The 26,768-nt window shown below is 41.4% G+C and overlaps 1 protein-coding gene across 1 annotated transcript in view; it reads right to left on the bottom strand.

The window, feature by feature from the left end:
- Positions 1-1,321: 1,321 nt before the first annotated feature.
- Positions 1,322-26,768, bottom strand: part of Dynlt5 (dynein light chain Tctex-type 5) — a 41,769-nt gene continuing 16,322 nt past the window's right edge. Inside the window, exons 3-5 of the mRNA XM_036178896.1 lie at positions 10,883-10,974; positions 3,428-3,552; positions 1,322-1,846 (exon numbers count right to left, since the gene is read on the bottom strand). Coding sequence (XP_036034789.1) covers positions 1,643-1,846; positions 3,428-3,552; positions 10,883-10,974 — 421 coding nt within the window. The 3' untranslated portion in view covers positions 1,322-1,642. The remainder of the gene's footprint in view (positions 1,847-3,427; positions 3,553-10,882; positions 10,975-26,768) is intronic.

The following is a 26,768-nucleotide window of genomic DNA, read 5'->3' as shown; positions in this document are numbered from 1 at the left end:
TTCTGATACGAATTACATGTAATTTCCCCCTTAAGAGTGTAATACTGCTAATTCTCTCCATATGTGAGCAATTTGTGTTTGACCTTTAACAAATGTCCTGTAGGCAGATGACATGCCATCCTAGAGCAATGCCACAGTGTCATTTCACATGCACACAAAGACTTGAAAGCTCCATAAAAATAAACGACCCACGCTGCAGGAGGCGTTAGCCAACGGAAGTGCTATTTCAGCCCTGTAAACTTCAATGCCCATACATTCAGAAACCTCACTGGGTCACTTGAGTGCTAAATTCATAGGAACAAAATGGCAAATACACGTTTTATTTGTTAAGTTGCCAGCTTTGAATTCTGGGTAAAGATTAGGCCAGAAAAAGCTATTCAAAGTCACATGGTCAGTGTATATTCAAAAGTAGTGTCTCTTTCCAATGCATGATCTTAGGTGCTACAGACACATTTACTATTAAGCATCATGTATATTTAATAGCATAATGTCTACTTTAGTGTCCTTAAAAGCCTGTAGTCACTTTATAGTTTCCATTATTGAAGAGCCAATGTTCAGTTCTCTTGTAATTTTGTAAAGTGCAGGCAACCCACAAGAGCGTCTAGATTTAGTTTGTAGCCCCATGGGACTATGGTCATTATTATGAAATCATTAATTCCACCTCAGCACTTTCAGCTGTCAGGTACATGTAACAGTAATTGCAGTTAATGAATGCTGCTCAATTTATTAAATGTAAAATGAAAACCAGTATTATTTCATATGCAGTACTGAAATATATTAACATTCATCATTTTTGTGTACCATGTTGAATTATCCTGTCCTATATATGATATATAACCAGAATATATTACCACATGTAGCACGAATTGTTAAGAGGACTTATTAATAAAATCAAACCCGGAGCCGGGTATTAGGGTGAATGCTGGAAGATCAGAGAAGCAGAACAAGCCACTGCTTCCTCACCTCCCCAATTCCTCAGCTGATCCTGTTTCCTCAGACTGGAAGCTTCTGAGTCCTTATCCAAATGGATCTCAGCTGAACTGCTACTCAAAAGCCTGAAAGCTTAACCAACCTAGTTCCTGCTCTTCACGCCTTGTATACCTTTCTGCTATCACTTCCTGGGATTAAAGGCGTGAGTCACCATGCTTGGCTGTTTCTGGTGTGACATTGAACTCACAGAGATCCAAGTTGATCTCTGCCTCCTGAATGCTAGGATCAAAGGCGTGTGCTACCACTGCCTAACCTCTATGTTTAATATTATGGCTGTTCTGTTCTCTGACCCCAGATAAGTTTATTGGGGTGCACAATATATCAACCACAACCATATATTTCTAGAATCTTATCAAAAAGTGGTCCAGGGACTTCTTTCTCTCCAACTAAAAGAGAAATCAATTATTACCCAAAGTAATATTTAGTCAGCATCTATGTTTATGTGGACTACATTCAACGTCTGTTTTGGAGAAACAAGGTTCTTTCCTGGGCTCCCCTCCACAAGTCCTCACGAGAGTGATGGAAACTTCCAGTTGTTGGTGATGCCCGTCTTGTTTCTGTCTCACGGGTTTGCCTGTAGAACTTTTGTGGATAGAGAGACACAGCCTGTTGGACGATTTTAAGATACCGGGACCATTCTTCTCATTTTCAGTTACTCAAAGTAAACTGCATAGACATTTGCAAGTGCAAAGAGAGTAGAATTTCTGAAAGTGTAGGACGAAACAGTATCACTTTTAGGATTCCAGAGGCACCTGCTGCCAATAAGTATGCTCTGACCATCTTGTTGTCCAATGTAAACAGTCACAATTAGTTTATACCGGGGAATCATTAATTCTTTGACCCGGGCTTTAATAACCTAGAAATTGTTTTTAAAAAAAAGTGGGGGAGAGATTAGTTACATTAAATCTCAAAATTGTTAAACACAAAAGAATAATTTGAGAAGGATAGAGGGGACCGAGAGGAAGAAGGCAGGGAAGATGGCGAGCACCATAGGAGACAAGAGTGTAACGACATGTGTGTATGAAAAAGCCATAATGAAGTACATCACTTTGTAGGCTAATTTTTTAAAAATATTAAAGAAATTTTTTAAAAAGAAAATAGCACGTGCATTGTTGACACTTCCAGTATCTCCCAGAACTTTCTTTCAAGTACTATCCTCATGAAACAGGAATCCAGGAACAAAACAACAACATTAGCAATAAGCTGACATTTTCTAAGATACGCAGAAAGCTTGTCATCTGCAGAACAGAATTCAAGGGACCATTATACCCTATGAAAATCTGTTTTAAAGATGGCTTCCCTTTGAAGAATGCTGTAACCAGGGTTATTTTTGTGTTTTTATAGCTAATGGGGAAAACATTCTGATATCTCCCACAACATAACAGAATTGAATATTTATCCCAGAGTTTGTTATGAGAACCAAAGCAGAAGAAACCATCATAAATGCACTATAGTTAATAAAAGTAGAAATGTATTTAAAGACCACGATATGTATAATTGATAGCACTCAAAGAAGTTGCTGTGGCAAGGAGAAAACAGTCCTTAAAATGTTGCATATTTTCCAAAAATAATAGTGAAACGGTTTTTGGTTGAGGTGATGGCTTGTGGTAAAGCACTTGTACAGTGTAAGGACCTGAGTTCATGTCCCCAAGATCCAAGTAAAATTCAGGTATGGTAGTAGGCACTTATGATTACAGGGAGATGGGGGGCAGAGACAGGACCATCCCAGCTAACTTGGCTTATGCTATGGTGAATGACAAAGAGACACTTTCTCAAACAAGGTGGAAAGTGAAGACTAACACCCAAGATTGTCCTCTGACCTCTACGTGTGCAGTGGCATGTCCATGCCCAAAGTCTCACACACACACACACAAACATGCACACATACCATACATACCCATTATACAAATATACAGGATGATTTTCTCTAAGTGTCATGTAACTGGAAAGATGGCTCAGCAGTTAAGAGCACTTTCTGCTCTTACAGTCTGGTTGCCAGGACTCACACTGGGCAGTTCATAACTGCTTGTAACTTCAACTCTAGGAAATATGAAGCCCTCTTCTGACCTCTTCCAGCCTTTGCACACACGGAACACACACACACACACACACACACATACACACACACACACATACATATACACACAAATAAATCAATAAAAATATTAATCTTATTTTTTAAAAGGTGTGCAACAGTTTTATAAAGCAATAAATTAGTTACAAATTACATTCATAATGATGGTTTTAGACAAAAGCTTATCATATACAACATGTACCTATGCACATATGTAGTGTATGATCTAATACCTATTTTCATAAAATGTAAGTATGCCATTTAACTCACCTCAAAAATTAATTCCCCCTCACAAAGAAGAAAGTGGGCTGTCTTTCAGCACATGCTGTGGTTATAGATAACACTGTGAGAACTACACTGTACCTCAGAAATGGTTTTAGTCATCTCTCTGCAGAACTCGGGGTCATATTCTGCTTCTTGTAGATGGGCAGTTAGCACGTCTTTCAAAATTCGATTGACAGTGGCCACGGGAAAATGTTTCGTGGGACCTGGAGATAAACATGGAATTTCTTTAGAAGTCATTTCTAACCACATCCACCTACCTTACAAGGTTCATAAAAACAACACTGAAACCTGAAGTCCTTTAGTAATCTGGGTGAACTCCAGCTAAAGAAGGTAGAAGTCCGAATGCAAGTCAGGCTTTTCTGAGCGAAGAGGGTTTTACCTGGCTGCCTACCGAGCACAGTGAGTTCTGTTGACCTTATCACCACAAGCTGTCCCTCATCAATTGTCAGTGCTGGTGGCTGCTTACTTCAAAGCCTCAACACTTTTCTAATTGGCTCCTCAGTGTTTACATCCCACCCACTCCGTTCTGGTCCATCATACTGCAGTCAGAAAATTTGCTTGGAAAAACCTAGATCTTAAAATGGCATTTTCCTTATGGGATCTATAGTTGTGTGCCTACCGGTCCCGTGACCTTGTTTCAGCCACCATAACTCCCCACATGCATGCTGTTCCAGTCTCATGGGCTCCATCTGTCATGTAAAGATGCTTATGTGTCTTTACCCTTGTATACTCTTTCAAATGGAGCACCATTCCCCATCTGTTCAGTTAAGAAATATCTACTCAAGTTTCAATTCTAGCTCAAATGTCTTTTTCAGGTACTCTTCCCTTTCATATCTTACCAGAGGCACAAAACACCTCTCACATCTCCTAGGTAAACTGGGGTGGGGGAAGGATGGGGAGATGGGAATTTGAAGGTGCAGGAGGCAGGTAAGGGGCTGGACAGAGGGGGAGAGTAATGAAGGAAATGTTCCGATGGGGGCGCCTTTCAGGGTTAGGGAGAAACCTGGTGCCAGGGAAACTCCCAGGAATCCACAGGTATGACCCCAGCTAAGACTCCTAGCAATAGTGGAGAGGGTGCCTGAGCTGGCCATCTATTGTAATCATATTGGTGACTACCCTAATTGTCATCAGAGAGCCTTTATCCAGTAACTGATGGAAGCAGATGCAGTTCATTAATAATCAACCAAAACCAAACAACAACAAAAAGAAAACACCTCTCACTTATTCCAGACACATGGGTCCCCTGGATCCGAACCCACTTGAAAACAGCTAAGGCATACCTGCAATTCTCTCCAGTGAAATCAAAGCAAGATTGGGGCCAGTGAGCTGGCTCAGGAGGTGACAGTGCTTGCTGACAAGATTGATAATCTGGGTTTAACCCGAGATCCACAAGATGGAAAGAAAGAACCAACTTCTAGATGTCCTCTGGCCTCCCTGTGAGAGCTTTGGTACACCTCGCAGGCTTGCGTGCACAAATGCACACATAGGAATCAATGTAATAAAAAGAAGAAACTGCTAAAAAATTGAAAAGAAATGACAGGGTTTTATCCCTGTGAGAGTCTAATTTGATGCTTAGGGATAATTTCTGGCTTTAGCAGACTTAAACATTTTATAGATAATAATCACTACACAAATAATAGTTACTGTTTACTGATCATATGCTATGTGTCGGGGACTGCGACAAGCATGTATTTACCTTATGATCTCTTTCCGTAGATCTTTGAGGGGACTCTTACAGTTATATCTGTCCCACAGATGGGAAAATAGAGGTGGAAGCCCAGAATCACAGAGTAACAGAACTAGGAACGGATGCCCAGATTTATTTGGCTTTAAAATTTATATTCTCAACCACATCTCATCCATATTTGGATCAAAGCTTCAGATAAGTGAGCTTCAGCCAGGTATCCCTGGAATTAGCTGCATTTTCCTTCTGTGATCTGCCCAGGCAACTACATGGCATACACAAGGTGCCACGGCTTGGTGTGTAGAGGCAGGATTATTGTTGAATTGGTAAAGAGAAGAGTTTGAATCAAGAATGCTACCCAGTTCTCCTTCAGTGGTTAACATTATCCATACACCTATGTCACGTAGGGGCTAAGGGAAAAAAGGTACACTAGAGTTAGGACATTTCCTAGAGGATTTAATGAAAGTCCCCTCTGGGATGTCTAAGAGAGAAAGAGAAGTCACAAGCGATAGGGTTGTTTCCTTCTACCAGAAGAAGCATGCCACCCCAGGTTTGAGCAATCCAGAAGGGAGCTCAGATTAGATCCCAGGAGGGCTGCATGGACATGGCTCCCTTACAAGCACAATGTCCCTTGACTGAGAGATGTAACCAGTCTGAGATAAAGCCATGGCAGGGAGCCAGGGAGGTAAACCCCCAGGCCTCACACCCCTTTCATTCCTGCTGCAGTTTTGTTGGCTTTCCTCCAGAGAAGTTTACAGCCTGTGACTATAGTCCATTGAGGTCAGCCTCCTAAGGCTCATTAAAGAGAATTTTTATTTTGATGATATAAGAATGGTTTAGTTCAATGTAAATCGGGGCAGGAAAGTCCGACATGGTGGTGTGTGCCTATAATCTAAGCACTGGGGAGGTGAAGACAGGAGGATCAGGATTTCAAGGCCAGCCTTGGATACAGAATGACTGTGAGACCAGCCTGGGCTGTGTGAGACTCTGTTAAAAAAAAGGGGCGGGGGGGGGGGGGGTGGGAATCAGGTGGGGAAGGAGCAAAGAAAAGAAAAAGGTGATACAATGACTCTAACAGCTAAAACACCTGTTCAATGAAAATCTCAAGCAGTTACCAACATGTGAATGACTGGTCCTGATCCTAGGGGCCAGAGACTATCAGAGACAAATTCCCCTATAGCAAGCTCCCAGGTGCCCACAGGTCTCTCTGTCACCTTCCTATGGATTTTTTCTAAGATGTCCATTGTTCTCTACCCTTTAACTGAGGAGCTAGGGTAGTTGATGTCTTCTGGGGGGAGGGACCGTATCTTTTCTTTAATAGCTTACCATGCTCCACAGGGTGGTCCCCCACACAGGAGTACATGGACAGCACATATTGGAGTCAGTGGGTTATTGGGGTTTGGGGTGGAGGTGGACCTGGGAGGAGGTTAGGGGAAGGAAGGAGTTGGCAATTAAGCTGATCAAAATACAATGACTGATGATATTCTCCAAGACTTAATAAAATATCTTTTATAAAAGATTTCTACCTGCATACTCTTGAGGGAAGTCAAATTTGAAGGTGACTTTCCCCTTTGTGTTGAAAATATTTTAAAAAATCATGCCACTTGGTCTGGACTACACTAAATGGATTCTGTCATTTAGAGAGATACCCCATCCTTTTCCAATCCCACTCCACCCACCAAGCACTCATTATCACGTGACCTTACTTCACCAGTATTATTCACAGGGAGCCCACTTTGCCTCGCATTAACCCACCTGTCCTCATTACTGCTTTCAGAAAATGGGTAATTCTTCTAGTGCAGATATATTGGTGAGCACAGTGCTCCCCTGCCTCCTCCCACCCACCGGAGCAGCATCTAAACTGATCCTCTTCCTCTTGTCGTCATGGAGCAGGGGACTCTGTCACTGCCACCCATGAGCCCAAGGGTGGAGCACAGGTGATTGGCTCAGGAGTGACACAGCTCTAGGCTGGGCCAAAACAGCCCTTCCTTCAAAGTTTGTAAACACAAACCAGCCTCTTGCTTGTAGGAAAAGCTGTGATTTTTAACCCTTTGGAACTGCCAGAGGCCATGTTTCCTCCAGGTTGGAAGGAAGGCAGCAGTGGGGGAAGGAAGCCTGGTTCCTAGTAGCTCCCAGGGTCTGCTGCTGTACCAAGTCCTTTCTGAACACTGCACATCCTTTTAGCTCACAAACATGATTCTGTCTTTAAAACTATTTTCCTATATAGTAATGAAAACTCATTCTTTATATCCTAGTGGTCTTTTCCCTACCCATCCAGAATCATCTGTCACCACACTCAGATTGAGCCGCTGACATTCAAAGAGACAGAAACAAGGCAAGACAAGCTCCTGAAGCTTCTTAGAGGGGCCACGAATGCAATCAACAAACTCTGTCCTTTTCATTTTGTGACATTTTTCCCCCCTAAGGAGGAAAATGTTTTAGATTCAAAAGATCTGAAAAAGGAGAATAAAACTTAAAAAGAAAAAAAAAAAAAACTAGATTAAAGGGAGAGTAGCAAAGCCAACAAACTGTGCCACAACTTCCCCCAACAGGGATAACAGGAATTACTCTAAGTCTGGCCTGGTGACACAAGCCTGGCATCCCATACTTGGGAGGTGCAGGCTGGAGGGTCAGGACTTCAAGGTGTCCTTGGCAATGTAGTGAGTCTGAGGCCAACTGCAGCCATTGGAGACTAAAATGAAACCAAGAAGGAGTTACTTCACATGATCTTGTGCTAGGATTTAAGGAGATTAACTATATTTTAAATGGTTAGAACAGCGCATACCAAGTCATAAAGCATCCTTAGGTAGTGATTGAGGTTGCTGTCTCTTGAGAGAAGGGGTATACAAGGATTTACCAGGGCTAAGATGGCAAAGGATGTAAGGAGGACACTTGATGGCTCCGCACAGGAGGACCCTGAGAGATCAGCAGGTTCCAGCCAAGAAAACTTGACACCAGAGATCAGGCTTGAGAAACTCACAAGTCCATTTTCCTTCTTTCTCTCCCCCCTTCTCTTCCTTCTTTCTTCCCTCCCTCTGTCCCTCATTCTCACCCTCCTCCTCTTCTTCCTCCTCCTCCCACCAATCAATAGTTTCTATCGTGCTGGCCTGTCTGTCTTTGTGGTGGCAAAGTTGGCTACTATGGTGAGTATTCTTCTTTGCCAACTTTCCTGGGCTTGGGCTCACCTGGTAAGCACATCTCTAGGCATGTCTTTGAAAGTGTTTTTCCAGAGAAGATAAATGGAGGAAAGAAGATTCAATCTGAATGGATGACACCATCCCATTGGCTACTGTCCCAGGGTTATCAAAAAGGGGAAAAGTAAAAAGCCACCCAAACACCTGTATTTCTCTCTTTTTCTAACTGATCTGCCCATATGTGAGCAAGCAGCCCCTACAGCTGTGTCTTCCTCATCATGAACCTTAAACCATAAGCCACACAAACCCTTCCTTCCTTACTTTGTTTTCGTCTATGATTTTGTCACAGTATAAAAAAAATAAACTAAAAGCTCTTCACTGGTGTGATACTTATAGTCACCATCTCTAAAAAAAAATTCTACCTAATTTTAACCTGAGCTCCAGAAAAAAGCCAGGTGTAGAACCTAGTCCGTAAGTTATGGGAGTCACATTGAATAAAACAAGAGGACTTCATGCTTACTGACCCCTGGGAAAGTCCTGGTCTGCCTCTTTTAACAACAGTTATAGTGAATGGGAAGCAATGGACATACAGCACCGACTCACACAGCATCCCTACGATCTGCAGACCATCATGTTATTTACACACAAAGCAGCCAAGATTCCAGGGCGCTTTGCTTAAATGCCACCTTCCCGGGTACCATTGAAACTAGTGTTCAAGCTCAGATTGGATGCCAGAGCCTATTATTTTCTTCGAACCTCTCCTCTCTGTGGTTAGTGAGCAAAGGTAAGTGGTGTTTTGTCTAGGAAACACAGCTTCCCTTTCCGATTCTTTTTTTCCTTCATGGACTATATTCATGTTTCACTTCACTTATGGTAACTGTAATCATTTTGATAAAAAGGCAAACACACCATAACTTAACGTGTTTAGACGACACAGATATGATAGCAGTGGTGGTGAGTTCTTAGCCACTGAACCATCCCTCCAGCCTCAGTGATAACAGCCCTTTGTGCTAGGTAGGTAAAGTCTGCTTTTCAAAGCAGCCAGTCAGCAATACTAGTAATGAAACAGTATTTCCAGTACTACTTGCTCTTGGGTTTATTTTGCCTGTGAAAGGTACTCATGGGCCTTTAGTAAAGATTTTCTTATATCAACTTGATGTAGTTCTGGCTGGAGGTGGGGGGTGGGGGTGCCGGTGATAGTCACCTTTATCAGGTCAGCACTTCTGAAAACTTTTTGCTTGAAGAAATTATATATATACACACACCACAGGCATTTGCATTTACACTGCTTTGTCTTGTTGCAATGGGATTCCAGAATTTTCTTCAGCACACTTTACTCAAAGTCACAGGCTGCCAGTGAGTAAGAACCTTTGGTTGATAAGCCAGGTAGTGGTGGCCCACACCTTGAGTCCCAGCACTCAGGAGGCAAAGATGTGGATCCCTGAGATTGAGGCCAGCCTGATCTATAGAACAAGTTCCAGGACAATCAGGGCTACACAGAGAAAACCTGTCTCAAAAAAAAAACAAAAACAAAAACAAAACAAAACAAAAAAACAAAACAAAAAACAAACAAACAAAAAAACAAATACAAAAACAAACACCGCAAAAGCAAAACAAAGGAGATAGAAACTTTGGTTGAAAGTTGGAGAAAACTTGACCCAAACTCAGGTTGCTGATGGACAGGGCTAAGGGCCAGCACCTGGACTTGGGCACGCCACTAAAGCATGCTGGGTGGTCGAAACATTTACTGTCCACCACAAGCAATGTGAAATGCTACCAGACTAATTCTGGGGCCTGTAGTACTGGAGTGGGGGTGTCAGTCAACCACCACAATATTCACATCATGTGAATGCATCTAAAGTTACAGTGTGTTTGTCCTTCTTTTCTCCATGTAATTACAGCTTCTCAAAATGAACTAAGTGTGGCCCATGAGAGGGAAGGAAGGAGAAGCAGTGTTTCTTATTCTGATAGTGTTGGGATCATTGAAGAAAACTGATGATAAAGCCTAGCAGGGTAGGGTGATGGGTTATAATTTTCCTGGGGCTAACAGGCCACAGGTGGAATTACCCTGGCCCACAGAGTCCCTCTTTTCTCTTTGGTAAGTCTCAATGGAATTTATGTAGGCTGGCAATTATATATGAATTCAGATAATCATAGGTAGGCATACACTTAAGGAAAACAAGTAGGTCTGTGAAGAAATGAGAGTGGGAAAAGGTATTTGTTGTAGACACCACCTGGGAACACAAGGCAGGTGTGAAAATCTTTGTTTTCAAAGACCCAGAACCTCAATGGCAGTAGATAAACATCTCTGTCAACAGTCATCTGCCTCTGCACCGAGGAGGTATTTTTTTTCTCCACCATCCATAACATTGATTGGTTTTGAAGGATAAACATCCATGTACATCTCTTTCACACACATGCGCTTAGTCCATCCATAAATACCCAATGAACCTGAATTCAACCCTATATTATTATACTGTAGACATTTGTGGCATCCAGAGATTCATTTGAGATTTAGGAAACCCTGTTTTCTGTTTTTGATTCTTTTTTTTTTTTTTTAAAGGAAATAAGTGTTGCTTCAATTTTGCAAAGAAAGACCACTCACCACAGACCCTCTCAAATTAAGGGGACTTATCTGGGACTGAAGACAATACCAGGCTCCAGTTAAATTAGCACAGGTCACTGAATTAGAAGTTTAGTCTATGGGCAGCACACCTAACTGGTAGGTGTTTTCCATGCGAACTGTAAGGCGGGAGGCTTCATCAGGCCGGCTGGGCTCATCTGCGTGGGACACAGTACTGTCGGAACTAAAAGCAAAGGAGGAAACAGTAATAGTCAAGATTGTCACAATGTTAACAACACATAATATTGCTTTAAGGGAGTATGTGTACATACACAGAATCCACTGAACGTTTCCAATAAACCCTATATAAATAGCCCAATGACATGACATATTTAAAGACTGAAACACTTCAGAGATGGGAATACTGAAATGTAGAGAAGTTCCTGGGATGGAGTCTCAGGGTCATGGTGAAAGTCCAGAGCAGGTGCTCCTGGGCTGATCTATGTAGTTGCGTGCGTGTTCCAAAAGCCATCGCCAAGGGAGCCCCTAACAAAGACACAAAAGCATATCCTACAGTAAACAAAGCTCACAAATGGCACTTGGGGGTGTAAAAAGAAGCTTAAAGTGTTGGGAAACAAATCCGTACAGACAAAGGGTATTATACAAAGCTCACTGTGATAAGTTCCACCAAATCCCTTCAGAATAAGAAAGAAATGGGAAACTCAGCCATCTATATGGTGAGAGAAACCACAAGTCACCCATACTGTAAGAGTCAATCAATGTCAGCCGCCTTTTCAGTGTGAAGGACTGGTCTCCAAGGCAATCTGAGCTGATCCAGGTGCTGAACAAGAAAGCCAAGCAAGGAGGAGGCCCCAGTGGGCCTCCAACACCGTGTAATTCAACCTAGCTCAGAGAAAACCAAGTGAGACTAATGAACCTACAGCGTTCTACCCCAGCTTCCCTCCACCTGTGAAGATGGAGGTTAAGACAGATGCCATTTCAAAGGCAATGATCTAACCCCCTCCTGCTGCTCTCCCCCCCCCCCGCCCACTCTGTGTGTGTCTCTCTCTGTGTATTTGTATCTGTGGATGTAAATGTGTGTTTGGAGTGACCGTTTCTCTGAGTAAAGGCTACCTTTTTTGCTCTAATTGAACGACAACGTGTTATCCAGATTTGGTTTATTTTTTGAGATAGGGTCTCACTAAGTAGCCCTGGCTGGCCTTGAACTATGTAGACTAGGCTGGTCTAGAACTCACAGAGATCTACCTGCCTCTGAGTGCTAGGATTAAAAGCATGCAAACATCATGCCCAGCTTATTTGTATTTAATTATTGGGTTTTTTTTTTTTTCTTTTTCTGTCTGTGAGAAGTATAAAATACTTAGTTTGCAGATGCTTGGAGTTAGTGGGATCTATAAATTGACAGTTCAAGAAAGTCACATTTTGTCTAGTTTGAAAAGTCCCTTAGTGAAGTACAGTTTATGGGACAAATTAAACCTCACTCACAAGCGCCAAGAACACGATGACATTCTGGCCGCCTTTGTCACAAGGCATCTTTGTGGTGGCAATTCGGCCTTCCTCCTCCTAACACCTGCTTTTCTCAGTTTTTTGCTGCCGTTTGAAGTAGCAACCAACCTGTTAGGCCATTGTGGGTACAGGTGTTGTGGGCAGGACCAAAGATGATAGACAGCCCCTGCCTGTGAAATGCAACCCTGCTGCGTGAGATGGAGATTTGCTGATACGTGTGTGTGCCCAGTATTAGGCATGCTACTTTCAATCTGGCAACACAGCCCCTAGCAGCTCTTTCATGTTATCTTTTCGGTGTCCCTCAATAATGTAAAGAAGCCATCATTTGGTCCGTTTTAGAGAGAAAACAAATGAGGCCAAGAAGGCCTTCCTGTCACGCACGTAGGAAAGGCAGGCTTTGGTTTCAAACATTCTGTTTATCTCCTAGGAGAAGTCTAGTATGATTACACCAGACCAAATGAAAAAGGAGCAAGGATGCCTGGAGGCATCAATAGCTGCAATTCAGACACGTGTGTGCACAGCATGCGAGAGAGGCTTCTCTGTCTTCTATAGGTGTCACACTAAAAAGTCCCAGAAAACAGAACTGATGCACAACTCAAACAGGCTGGGTTTAAAATTCAGAAGGAACCATTATCCCCATTGTTGTTTTGCTCAGGATTACTAAAGGTTAGTAGTCAGTGCCCATTATGATATTATTACTGTGAAGATGGTGTCTACTGGGCGGCTGACAAAACCAAAGCGTTGAAGTCTGATGTACAGACTGGAAGTTTTACAGGGTGCTCTGTTTTTGAATTATTGAGGATGGTTTCTCGGGGCCTTTTTTGTTTGTTTTGCACGTGTGTGTGTAAGGGTGTGTGTGTATGTGCAAGTGCACACAGATACATGTAGAAGTCTGAGGTTGGTGCCTGGCATCTTCTTTGACCCTCTCCTATTATAAGACATGCAGGTAAGTCTGTTTAAGGGGGTAACAAGGATTCATTAAAGTAGTGAAGGGGAAGATACCCTTACAAACACAGAACCAGGGGGACAGCTGCTGTCTGTTCTGCCTGAGAGTGAATGGATCTAGTAGTCTGAATCTACACCAAGAAGGAGAAGGAGGAGGAGGAAGAGGAGGAGGAGAAAAAGGAGAAGGAGGAGAAAGAGGAGGAGGAGGAGGGAGAAGAAGAGAAGAAGAAGAAGAAGAAGAAGAAGAAGAAGAAGAAGAAGAAGAAGAAGAAGAAGAAGAAGAAGAAGAAGACACCCCCCTCCTTTTAAGTGATCATGTAGGGGATCAGAAACCACACCTTAAGGCTTCTATCTCAAAGCTAATTAGTGGAATGATTCCCATTACACTATCCACCTTCCTTATTGAGGCAGAGTCTCTTGCTGAACACTGAGCTCCTTGATTCCTCTAGTTTGGCTAGGTAGCTCCCTATGGGGGTCTCCCTTCTTTGCCCTCTCTGCCAGTCCCCTGGTATTACAAGGTAGTCCTCATATCCACTTGGCTGTCATGCATTCTGGGAATCCCAACTCCAGTCGTCATGCTTGTGTGGTGAGGGCTCCACCTGCTGAGCTTCTCACAAGCCCCCAATGTCTTTTCCTTTGCGCAGTAATCATGTAAATAGTGCATGCTCATTGGAAAACATGCAAAACACAGGAAAAGTGGAGAGTAAATTTCCATGTTACTAACCCCAGGGCTTGGATAAAAACTGTTAATGTTAAATAGAGTGTTTTTGGATATGTGATGCTACATATGCAATCCTTTTTTTTTTTTTTTTGCTCGAAACTGTATCCTAGAAAATTTCCATGTCAGAAGCAAATATGCAGCCATATTTTAAATATCAGCTTAATATACAAACATTTTGCATTTTACTCAACCATTTACTTCCCCAGGCCATTTAAGCTGCTCCCAATATCCAACTATTACAAGGGAACTTTTAATTACCATGTGGCAGGGACGGCCATTTTCATTTCGGTATTGTTCCTCTCTTTTCTTGGTAACAGAGCCCTAAACTAAGGGGGAAGACTCTGTCTAAACGCAAATCCTCAGACCCTTTTCATGCTGCTGGGGTTCTGTGCCTTGTGAACCACGGTGATGCAACCGCAACTGTTTGGGTAGAAATTTGAGAACGATTTCCCAAAACAAAACAACACAACAACGAAACTCCAAATCAACAAATGTGGAGTTAACCAATAGGGGTGTGTCCTCAATTTCCTTTGTCACTAGATGGTGTGTGTGATGGTAAGGGTCCCAGCAGCTTGCCTTGACCAGACAAGTTAATTTTTCAGGGCCTCAGTTTCCCCACTGTGAAGTGATAACAACTGTACACTACTTCTTGAGCTATTTGAAAATTAAATGAATTAACATTTGTGAGGCAGTCCTGGCACACAGTAAGTGCTATAGCTGTATTTTAAAATAAATTAAAAAATACTACGTTGGGAACTTGTTTGTAGATACCCAGTGACAACCCCTCCCTAGCCCTATATTTACTTCCTCAGCACTGTGACCTAAAGACCTTCTCTAGAAGCGTCCTGAACAGCTCCCTTGAAAGCATTCATGGTCTCTCCTGCCTGTTTGATCATTCCATGTACTTTAATTTGCATTGCTAGGTTGTTTGTTTGCTTTTGGGTTTTTTTCCCCCTTGAGGCAAGGTTTCTCTGTGTAGCCCCGACTGTCCTCAAATTCACTCTGTAGACCAGGCTGGCTTCAAACTCAGAGATCCACCTGCCTCTGCCTCCCGAGTGCTGGGATTAAAGGCGTGCACCACCACCTTTACTTTTCCTGTGTTTACGACATCTTGAGAACCTAGACTTTACAGCTCTCAGGGTTTTTATTATGCCCTAAGCACCAGAATGGTTTATTTATCACTTTTGCTTTCCCTCTTTCTGGTTTAGAAATGTTTCCAAGGCTCTAACCAGGGAGGCTAGTGTAAGTTCATGTTTCTGAGTGACTTCCAGATGCATTTTATTGTCTTTCATTTTCCAGCCAGACTGCTGGGATTCAGGACACTACCTCCAGCGTGGCTTTCTTCCCTTCTTGTCTGTAAATGGTAGATGCTGAGCTGCCCTGGAGCTCCTCCTTGGCCTTTCTGCAGCTTTTCCCCTTAGCAAGTGGCATTTTCTTAGTTTTACCTTCTTGAAATTGTCTTAGAAGTGATCACTGGCTGTTGCCTTACCATTAAGGTCTATGACTAAGACAGGATACAGCTGTCTTATAAGATTATAGCTTACTCTAGACCAGGTATGGTGGTGCATACCTTTGATCCCAGTGCTTGAGAGATAGAAGCAGAAACAGGCAGGTCTCTGAGTTCAAGACCAGCCTTGTCTATATAGCAAGTGAGAAAAAGAAAAACGATTATATCTTACCTTAAAGTACACTGAAGAACAGTTATGTTCTCAACTTACATAAGTATATGATTAAGGAGGAAAATGCATACAGAAGGAAAAGCCAGGCCTTTTGGTTATGAAGAAATCCCTATCCTTTGTTTTTTAACCTCTTACACATAAATATTCTTACCTTCATGAACTCCACAGTCTAAACAGTCTGTACTTGTCATTGTGTTTTAGACCATTCACACCAATTCTCTGTTTGAACAGGCCTTCTCAAGTCTCCCTTGGATTCACCTGGCTCCTTGTGTTTTAGACCATTCACACCAATTCACTGTTTGAACAGGCCTTCTCAAGTCTCCTTTGGATTCACCTGGCTCCTTGGAGACTTGGAAGCATCAGAACACTTCATCTTCACACATAATTTGTAGCAATGAGCAGCAAAGCATGCATCTGGTTTTTCCTGACTTTTTCTCATAAGAGTGATTTGTAAATGATGGAACTTAAAAGCCTGTTTCAGCAATAATATAATTCTAGAATTCAGTTTTGGAAAATTCAGTTCATTGTGACTTTTCATGTTTTCCTATTTGTGAGCTAATTTTATTCTTTTCTAATTTGCAGAAAGAGAAGTTTGATTTGATCTGGAACCGGGCTCAGTCCTGCCCAACTGTAAGTCTGTGGTAATCATTTATGTGGTAATTATAAGAATTGCTTATAAGTGCTACCAAATAGTTGATTTCAAACCAGTCCTTCTCATAATATAATGCTCTATTAACAAAGGTGCCCACTTGTTAATTGTACTGATAAGTGGTATTTTCTTCCTTATAAATGGCGTTTTAGCTCTCTAACACGTTAGGCCTTTCTGATATGGGTATGAATCTATCAGTGAATGTACATATGAAAAGGTACCTAAGAGCCTAGTGCAATGATGCACGCCTTTAATTCTGTTCATCCTAGTCTGCCTAGCAAGTTCCAGGCCAGAAAGACCCTGCCTAGCCGGGCAGTGGTGGCGCATGCCTTTAATCCCAGCACTTGGGAGGCAGAGGCAGGTGGATCTCTGTGAGCTTGAGATCAGCCTGGTCTACAGAATGAGTTCCAGGACAGGCTCCAAAGCTACACAGAGAAACCCTGTCTCGAAGAAAAAAAAGAAAAAGAAAAGAAAGAAAGAAAGACCCTGCCTAAATGAATGAATGATACTAGAAGGTACCTAAGACCTTAATCTTTGCAGCCTCCTTTAGGTTCCTGTATTAGAATTTTCTTTACTGTTTTATTCATACTATTCTGATCAAATGTGCCAAAAATAGATTATTATTTTGTTACTGGTGTGGTGAACTCCCAGAAGGCTCCAGGGAAAGGAAATGGATAACTGATGTGTGTTGTAGGTGCTTAGCAGAATCACTGTAGCTGGTTAGATATTAGAATGCACAACCATTTTTGAGAAGTACTTTGACCTTGAAGAATCCTTGTGGAAAACAGTGATTGTTTCCCATGATTTGTAGAACTGTTTTACTGAAGGAGCATTGTTTTTCTCAAACATTGCTTGCAGAAAATAAAGAATACCTAAGTAAATTGGAAACATATATCATGTTTGTGTGTTGGGTGGCAATATTGCTAAATGTTAGCTCTCCTCAAATTTCATCTCTGATGCTTTCCTTCTTAGATGGGTTGAGAAATGTGCTGTGTTTGTTATGCTATCACATAATTAATTTCATAATTTAAAGAGTTTTTAAAGTCAAGCATTGTGGGATAGGGATATAAGGCAGATAGGGATATAAGGCAGTTGGTAGGTTACTTCACCCAGATGCACAAAACCCCAGGTTCAATCACCAGCACCCCATTGACTGGGTATGATGGCACATACTTAATCCAAGTGCTTGAGAGAGAGAGGCAAGAGAATCAGGAGTCAGGTCATGCTTGGCTGTGTATGAGTTTGAGGCCAGCCTGGAATTCATGAAAAATTGTCTTTTACAAAAAAGGGAGGAGGCAGAGAAAAGAAGGAAGGAAGGAAGAAGGAGGGAAGGAGGGAGGGAAGGAAGGGAGAATTAAAAAGCCAAACATTGAAGAAATAGAGTGGTACAAGTGATTAGACATTGAAGAATGACTTCATTTATTCATCTATCTGCTTGTTTTTCTGTTCCCCCAGTTTCTTTGTGCACTACCAAGAAGAGATGGTTATGAGTTCTTTGTAGGACAATGGACGGGTACTGAACTCCACTTCACTGCACTTATAAACATTCAGGTAGGTAACATATGCCCTGCAAAACACAGGGTAGGGAAAAAAAGAAAAAGAAAAAAACCCCAAACTGTCCTTTGGTGAGACTAGAAGCATTCCTGGAGGCGGGGTCCAGAGTATCTGCTCACCCCAGCAGTGTTTGCTGGGGCACTGATGAACGCTCACATGTTGACAATTTAGGCTACTTTTCTAGACTTCACTTAATAGCAGGAATTTGAAGTCAGAATACCTTTCTCTAGCTTCACTCTCTTTCTTTTGTTGTCTCCCTAGACTTCTGTGGCATAGATTGCATGTGCCTACTTAATAGACATGGATAAGTCAAAATGTTACCTTCTTAACCCAAGCTGTAAGCCCATTGAAGGCTCCATGTCTTGCCTGTGTTTATTAACCAAGATAGCTTCTTCCACACAGTTAGATGAATAGTTTTCACTTATAAATTTTAGCTTATTTGCTTTCTTTTCTTTGTTTTATTCCCAAATTATTTATTAGAGTAAAAAATATAGCTCAAAATATATTTGAAGCCCTTTAAAAAAGAAGTTAGTATTTTTAGTTCACAATAACTAAGATTGGCATTCTATATTTGGAGCTCACCCCTGGTTAAAAAACAAATCAAAATCATGTATTGTTTTGACTTTAACATTGAGGCAGATGGCACAAAATAGAATATGGAGCACGTTTTTACATTGCTGTTTGATAATTTGTTGAGTATATGCTGTATTAACATTTGATAGATATTATACAATGGGTATTTTATACTTGTCATTTAATATTCTCAAATGAAGTGGTTACTGTTATTATTTCTATTTATAGAGAAGAGAGTGAGCTTAGGAAAGTTTGTATTACTAAATAATAGACTATGTTGAGTCCTGGTTGTCTGGCTCCAAAGTCTATACACTTAAATATTTACCGTTGTCTTAAGAATTCTGCTGGGTCCTATAGATCTATGAGAAAAGGGAAGAAAGAAGGAAGGCATTCATAGAGAAGTATATGAGAAAGTATATGGTAGAGCTCATACCTAAGTAGAAGAGAAAGAGCCAAATGCAGAGTAGATGCTAACTCTAAATGGGATTGGAAAGGGATACAGAGGGATCCTCACATTGTATCTCTCTCCTTGTTTGCTTCCTGTTGCTGTGATAAAACACCAGTCTAGAGGCAACTTATGGAAGAGAGAGTTTATTTGGGCTTACAATTCCAGAGGGAGACTCCCATAATGGCCAGGGAGGCCTGACAGCAAGTGGCCAGAGCCAGAAGCTGAGAGATCACTCTTCAACCACAAACATAAAGCACAGACATAAAGCATTTATGGAAATGGGTGAAGCTATAAACTCTCACAGCCTCCCTCTGCCCCCTAGATGTACTTCCTCCAGCAAGGCTCCACCTCCTAAAGGTTCATTTCCCAAAATAGCACCATCAACTGGGGAGCAAGAGTTCAAATACCTGAGCCTTGGGAAGACATTTTTCATTAAACTCCCAGAGTCTCTAGTGCTTTCTTTCCTAACATGGATCGAGAAGTGTATGTCTGTTGGTGATATTATCATGTATGGATTTCATAACTTAAACTCTCAGAAAATCCTTCAGAAACATAATGACCAAAATAATTGCTATATTAATATATTGTGTAGTATACTACAGTATATTGTATAGTAGTATTTTGTGTAGTATCCTAATATATTGTGGCCAGAATGATCAGTATATTAGAAGTGTACATGAGGGAGCAAAGAGGATGAACTGTTAAGAGTGCCTTAGCAATAGTTATGTACTATAATTAAAGGGTGCTTGCTGAAGCTTTAGAGATGAAGCCCAGGGATCTGTTTTGAATGTAGCTATTTTCTTTCATACTGCGGGAAGGCATTTAAATGCAGTTTCTCTTCCTAGACTAGACTTGAAGTCTGGTGACCTCACTGATCATTCTTCGTGAAGTTACACAATTCCCTTTTTTCTCCTTCCTGCCTCAACAGATAATAGTTTAAAGCCACACAGTAGAAATCTGGCTTGTGCACAGACTGCAGTGCTTGCTAGAGCTTAAGAGAGCTCTGTCTTCAGAGCCGCCGCAGGGAGTGGGGGACTACACTAGTCCATAGAAGTGGCCATTACACAGATGTGTCGCTTTCTTTAGAACTTGACTTGGTAGCTGCCTATACTGTTTTGTTTTTAAGTGTATGACCACAGTAAACATTCTCTGGGGAAAAAAGCCAGATCTTTTCCAATTGAAGACACAAATAACACCATGAAAACTGTCAGTCTACCATGCCTTTGCAGGCCTGACCTTGCCCCTACACACCAGTCCTCTAACTCACTAGCCACTATTAAAAATTAGACTTTCCTCCAGACTCTGTTGCTTTGAAACTGCAGTTTGCTGTGGTGGTCCTTACTGAGCTTTGATATGTGTTCCTCCGTGCAGACCCGAGGGGATGCAGCAGCCAGCCAGCTGATTTTATATCACTATCCTGAACTTAAGGAAGAAGAGGGCATAGTGCTGATGACAGCAGAAATGGATTCCACATTTATGGTAAGAATCTACATTTGCCTCTTTGGATTTACCTAGTATTCCTGCAGGTATTAACTCTCGCCAATGCCTCGGGTCTAGATTAGAGAAAGATAACTTTGTGTATTTTGTTTCTTATGGTTGAAAATAATTTTGTCTTGCTTACATGCATCTAAGTTGAAGTGCAGTTATTCACAGATAAATAGATGGTTTCATTTGTCAGTGCTGGCTTGTTTCATTTTACTTTTTAAGTGTGTGTGTGTGTGTGTGTGTGTGTGTGTGTGCACACGCGCGTGCGTGCACATTGTGGGTATGGGGCACATGCCAGGATGCATGTATGAAAGTCAAAGGACAGTTTCCGGAAGCCCATTCTTCTTCTACCGTCTAGGTTCCAGGGGTCAAACTCAGGTCATCAAACTCGCAGCAAGCACCTTAACCCACTGAGCCATCTCTCTGGCCCTGAAGATGGGTTATATTATTTTCTTTGAGACAGGGACTCATATGTAGCCCTGGCTGGCCTGGAACCCAGTAAGTAGACCAGCCTGGCCTCACTCACAAGGATCCACCTGTGCACTGCCATGCCTGATGCTGAAGGTAGTTTTGCATTCCCATTTGATCACAAATTGTCCCCGCCCTCACGCTTTGGGAGCTAAATTCCCATTTAAACTGATATGAGGTCATTTATAGTCATTATTCTCATTTAATACAGAATATTATGCATTTTATTAAGGAAGCGTGAATGTGTTTGATTATGGGTCATAATACACAGTTATATATTATCTTCACCTATACTTTTTTAAATCCAGTAATACCAAAACCAAGACACATGTGGCCCTGGAGAGTTCAAGTAAGATTATGGACACATAGGGGACTTCTGAAGTGTGGGATGAGCTCAAAATCTGGAGTAATAGTTGTGTCTTTATCTTCCTCTACACTGTTCGTGGGTGTGTAACATTCACCATTGGCTTTCCTTTTCTCTTTTTCCATCCCCAGTTGTGTTACTAGGCTAGAACGTCAACCACATGCCCATAACTAACGATGCCCACTGTGTTTCCCTGTGCATTCGGGTAACAGAGACAGTTTTATGTCTATCTAATGCCTGCTTGTTTCCATTGCATTTGTCTGACAGAGATTGTTTAGGATGCCCTCAGAACACTGGGCACTTCAAAGCCTCTTCCTCCATTACCACACCCATTTATATTTCCTCTTTGTCTTTACCAGACATGTAGAGAGAAATAAGTGATTCCAGCCAGCTACTGTCTCAAAGTAACAGTAGACTCCAGGTCTGGAGCACAGTGGGGACTCTGCTTCCCTGACTGTTATTCCTAAACTACGCAGTCTTATTTCTCCTGTTTTTCTTTCCTCCTAAACTGTTTCTGTATCACATTCAACTGGATCCAGAATCCTATTTATAAATATATATTTACCATTAATTGAGATAAAGCTGCAGAAAAATAGTTTTGAGAAGACCACACTTTTAGACTGTTAAATCTGAGGTACCTATTAGTTATCCATGTAATGTAGACAGATACATGAGCTGGTGTTCAGAAAAGTGGCCCAGCTGTAGTATGTGGGTTGTCTTTAAAGCTGTGGATTGAATGAAATACCAAGAAAATAAATGAGGATGCAGAAGAGAAAAGATATAAGAACTAAGTCCTAGAGAGATGAAGAAACGTCACAAAGAAAATTCAGAAAACCAGTTGTGATACAGGGAGATTAAGATAGCAGAAGACCTGGAAGCAAAGGTAAAATGTTCGAGCAGCAGGGAGTTTATTTAGCCAACTTTAACTTGCTTATAGGACAAATGAAATGGACTGAAAATTTACTAGACTTTATAGACATGAAAATACTTGGGGACTTTTAAGAACAGTTTCAGAGGAATGGTATGATTATAAATAACCATAATTAAACTTAAGAATAATGGGAAGAGAGATTAGGGAAGAAAGAGTAGAATATTAGATGGAGGAAAAGTGGGAACAAGGATGTCTTTTATTTTTAAATAGTGAATAAATAGATGGAAAAGTGTGATAGGGAAAATATTAACCATACAGGAGAAGGAAAAGAGTAACATTCTGGGTAGACAAATCTGGAAATGAGGGTTTGTTCATTGCCAGGAGTATATTAACTGAGAGAAGTCAAGATACAAGGACATGTAATATAGTTAAATGGATAGTTACTAACAGCTTGTGGAAGTTCTTGCCAGATTTTTTTTTTTTAATGAAAAGAAAGGCTTTGAGCTTAGAGTAAACATGAAAGCATAGAGTTAGATATTTGAGTCAAAAACAGACAGTATGCCAGCCATGGTGGCACGCATCTTTAATCCCAGCACTTGGGAGGCAGAGGTAGGTGGATCTAAATATCAAGTCAAGGACTACATAAAGAAACCCTGTCTGAAAAAGCCAAAAAGAAAAAGGAAGTTTTACTTCTATATTCCTTAAGTCTACTTTAGTTCTGTAACAGAGTTCAGTAGTTTGAGACTCTAGGGCCCCCAGAGCCTAAAATGTTTACTCTTTATAGAAAGTGTTTGCAAACCACGGTCTAGGGAAATGGAAAAGAGAGTTTGTGTAGGTACCGGCACGGAGAGGATGTCAGATTTGACTAGTCCAGTCATGTGGTGCAATTATATCATTGAGAGGCCAAGACGCTTAGGACAAACGCAAAGGGACGCCTACACTTACTGCCCCACGACCAGAGCTGGGTAAAGAGGGAAGCGAGGAGGCAGATGCACTGCGGACTGGACTTGAGCTGCAGACTGTTGAGTTTGGAGGGAACTAGGAAGGTGAAAATAACAAAGTGCACGTTTCAGACTGAGATTTGGAGAGGATATCATTACTGATGGCAAAGAAATAGAAAGAAATATGACACACAGGCTTACTGTATTATTTTGATCTCTAGCCAAACATGGTGTCTGACTGTTTCAGTGAATCCTAGAGGTCAGAGGAAACTTTCTTGATTCTTTTTTTTACTACTTCACGCTGGTAGGCTCAAACTGATGCAGTTTTAGCATCATTAAGGTTTTGGAGGGTTGGGTTTTTTGTTTGGGGAGCCTTTTTTTTTTTAAGCTTTATAACATTTGACAATATACCAGACAATATTCATTTGCCTTGTATAAACCACATTAACTTTGAGATCCCAGTATACTTGGCTCGGCAGATAAAGGCACCCATCACCAAGCCTAATGACCTGAGTTTAGTCCCCCAGGACCCACATGGTAGAAGAAAAGAACTAACTCTTGGAACTTGTTCTTTGACCTTCATTGGGTGAGCCATGGCATACCTGCTCACATACACACATCGTAAATTAATAAGTAAAAATGTAATTTTAAGAGATTTACTTTATTATTTTTAATTATGTGTACATATGTAGGTCTAAGTGTGTGTGAGTATGTACATGTGAGTGTAAGTGCCCTCAGAGGCCAGAAGCATTGGATATCCCTAGAGTTGGAGTTATAGGTTGTTTGAGCCACTCAACATGGATGCTGGAAATTGAACTCAAGTCCTCTGCAAAAGTAATACATGCTCTAAACCACTGAGCCGCCTCTCCAGCCCCAACTTAAAAAAATAAAAGGCTTAAATGAATGCTTTCTAGAAAGAAGTGCAGCACACAGAGACAGCAGCACAGCCTGTGGTATTTATAAATTCATCTCCATCATCTATAGCTAGACACAGCATACTTATCTTTCTTTCAGTGCCAAGTATTTAACTTCGACCTTGCAGTTGTTAAAGCAAGTGCCCTACTGAGTGAGGTCCAGGTCCACACAGCATACTTCAGGCAGTCATTTTTTACGTGACTTTTTTCCATATTTGAGGGTAGTGCTTTTGACAGTGTAAACATAGTAACAATAGATAAATATTTCTGGCCAGCTAGAATATTTAGAAAACAATAGTTATTTTAGTTCATTGCTTTTCCTTTCACTTTATATACTATTATTGAATGTGTATATACATGTATGATGGAGAGAGGTTGTAACCACAGCACATGTGTGTGAAGATCAGAAGAGAATTCTGTGGAGTCAGTTCTCTCCATCCATCTTTATTTGGGCTCCCAGAATCAAGCTCAGGTCTGAGGCAAGGGCCTTTACCTAATAAGCCATCACCAGCCCTCAGTTATTCTTCCATGAGGTTGTGAGGATGTTGCCCATGCATTCCCCTCTATGCCCACCTGTCATGTAATATGCTCCCCATTTCTTGACAATGTACTCTGTACCTTGGAATTGGTTATAAGTGGTTGCATAGCAAATTGTCCCACAGTTTCTATGGGACAAGAACTCGGGAGCAGCTTAGCTGGGTGATCCTGGCTCAGCCTTATGAGGTTGCTGCCAAGATGTTGCTAGGAATGCAGTCATCTGAAGATTGGCTGGGTTTAAGGATCCACTTTTTTCCTTAACACATTGGCTTTTCTATAGGACTACTTGAATGTCTTCTTGATATGACAGCTTTCCCCAGAACAGGTGATTCAAGACATGTTCTTTTATGTCCCAGTTGTTAGAAGTAACTCATTAAGTACAGCCTCACACTAGGCGTGGAGGTTGGACTCTACCAAAGGAGGGAGGACCCTGAAAATGTGGACATTTTATCACCATCACAACTGGCTTTGGTTCTGTTTTCCAGACTGGAGTACTATCTATATCAGGTTGTATTAAAGAGTGTCTAGTTAGTCAAAACTTAGTACTTGCAAACTGATTCTTAGAGCTGGGTAAGTCTTGCCCCTCTTCCTCAGATGGATGTAATGGTTATTTAAGAACTAAATAAAAAGAGAAATTGTGAACATATGAACTAACTTGCTTAGCAAACATGTCACTGTGTATAGGAACATACAAATAAGTTACTCTGTCTGTATCTTTGAGGAATTTATATTAGAGAATACAGACCAAAAATGACAAATATAAGTGATGACAATGGTGAACAAGAAGAAGAAACATCTAACCAAGATGAGAAGTCAGGGAGCCAGAGCAGCTTTCCAGGACCAGCGCCTGCACCACCAACTCCAGCAAAGAGCTGTGTCCCATGCAGGAAGGTGCCTCACTACTCTCATTGCCTTGCAGAATGTTGCTGAGGCATAGTGCATCGCCAATCAGGTTCAACTCTTCTACGCCACTGATCGGAAGGAGATCTTTGGGCTAGTAGAGACCTTTAACTTCAGACCAAATGAGTTCAAATATATGTCTGTCATCGCTGAATTGGAGCAAAGTGGACTTGGAGCAGAACTGAAGTGTGTCCAGAACCAAGATAAGACCAGATATCTCTAGATATCTGGACTGGCCCTTCACAGAGTCTGCTCAGTCCTGGATAGCCTGAAGCCCACCCACACCCTTGACCTCCAGAGCTCAACATCTGCAACAAGCAGTCTGTAAAGAGTTGTCGTATATGCTTATTCCAAGAAGTGATTGTGGGCACGAGCCCTAATACTTGATATTCAGGAACGAAGATATACAAATATTCTGATAATTACCTCTCAGTCTAAGGGTTCCTTTCATGTGTTTCTGGGCATTTAAACAAGAAATATTCAGGGATCTGCAAGACTACTGGCTTCACAGTGTAACAGTGAAGCTGCATTCTGGCCATTTTGACTTCTTATCTCCCAGTTGTATGTCTTCATAAACCTGTAGCAATAAGCTTGAGGATTTTAGAAATGTCAGCTTTATGTATTCTTTCCATGCACCAATGAGCTGGCTAAAAACATCACCCAAAAATCCTAGCCAGACTCAATACAACCAGCTATTCTCCTGAAAATAAAGACTTCTAGATGCCTCTTCAGAGTTGCCTTCAGTGTAACTCAGCGAACTGCAGACATAGTTAAATACATTGATACAATGCCAACATCACTGTTTAACAGTTGCTTATGGCCCTACTCCCTGAACTCTGCCTGTGAGAAGCTGATGAATCAGTTCAGTGCAAATATAACCTTTTAGTAAGGAGATCATTCCAGATTTGCACGATTAAAAAAAAGTATTCTATGAAAATGTGGGTGGAAGCAAACGTTCCCAGATTGAGTGTGGGGAGTGTAGCAATAAAGTCTGGTTTTCAGTCTTTGTTACACAAAATCGTGGAAACTAAGCTGTGCACTGTTGACATCAGTACTGTGGGTTAATTTTATCAGAACTCATCTTGGGGCTCAGTGATTTCTTGAAATGCCACAAATAAGCAACTTATTCTCCACTAGAAGCAGATGTATCATTCTGTAGCTCCATGTTCATTGGTGAGAAAGAACGGTGGGTCCATACCAGCCTTATGAACTCAAAGCCCCAGGTGTCCCCAGTATTAGTGCTGGTCCCTGTGCCACACCGCTCATTTAATCTAATAGGCTCCACCTTAATCTGCCATCTGTCTGATATTAGATGCCACCAAACATGGTGAATAGATATTTAAGTAGTATTTTCAGCTTATGTGTATATGTTCCTCATTACAGACTTTTTTTTAAGGTGGGCCTCTCTCAAAGCTTTTTAAGTAGGTGTGGTGGTTTGAATAAGAATGGCCCCCACAGGTTCATA

This window comes from Onychomys torridus, chromosome 2, assembly GCF_903995425.1.
Source record: "Onychomys torridus chromosome 2, mOncTor1.1, whole genome shotgun sequence".
Lineage (NCBI taxonomy): Eukaryota > Metazoa > Chordata > Mammalia > Rodentia > Cricetidae > Onychomys > Onychomys torridus.
The sequence above is the reverse complement of the archived record's forward strand: the minus strand, read 5'-3'. Positions and strand labels throughout refer to the sequence as shown.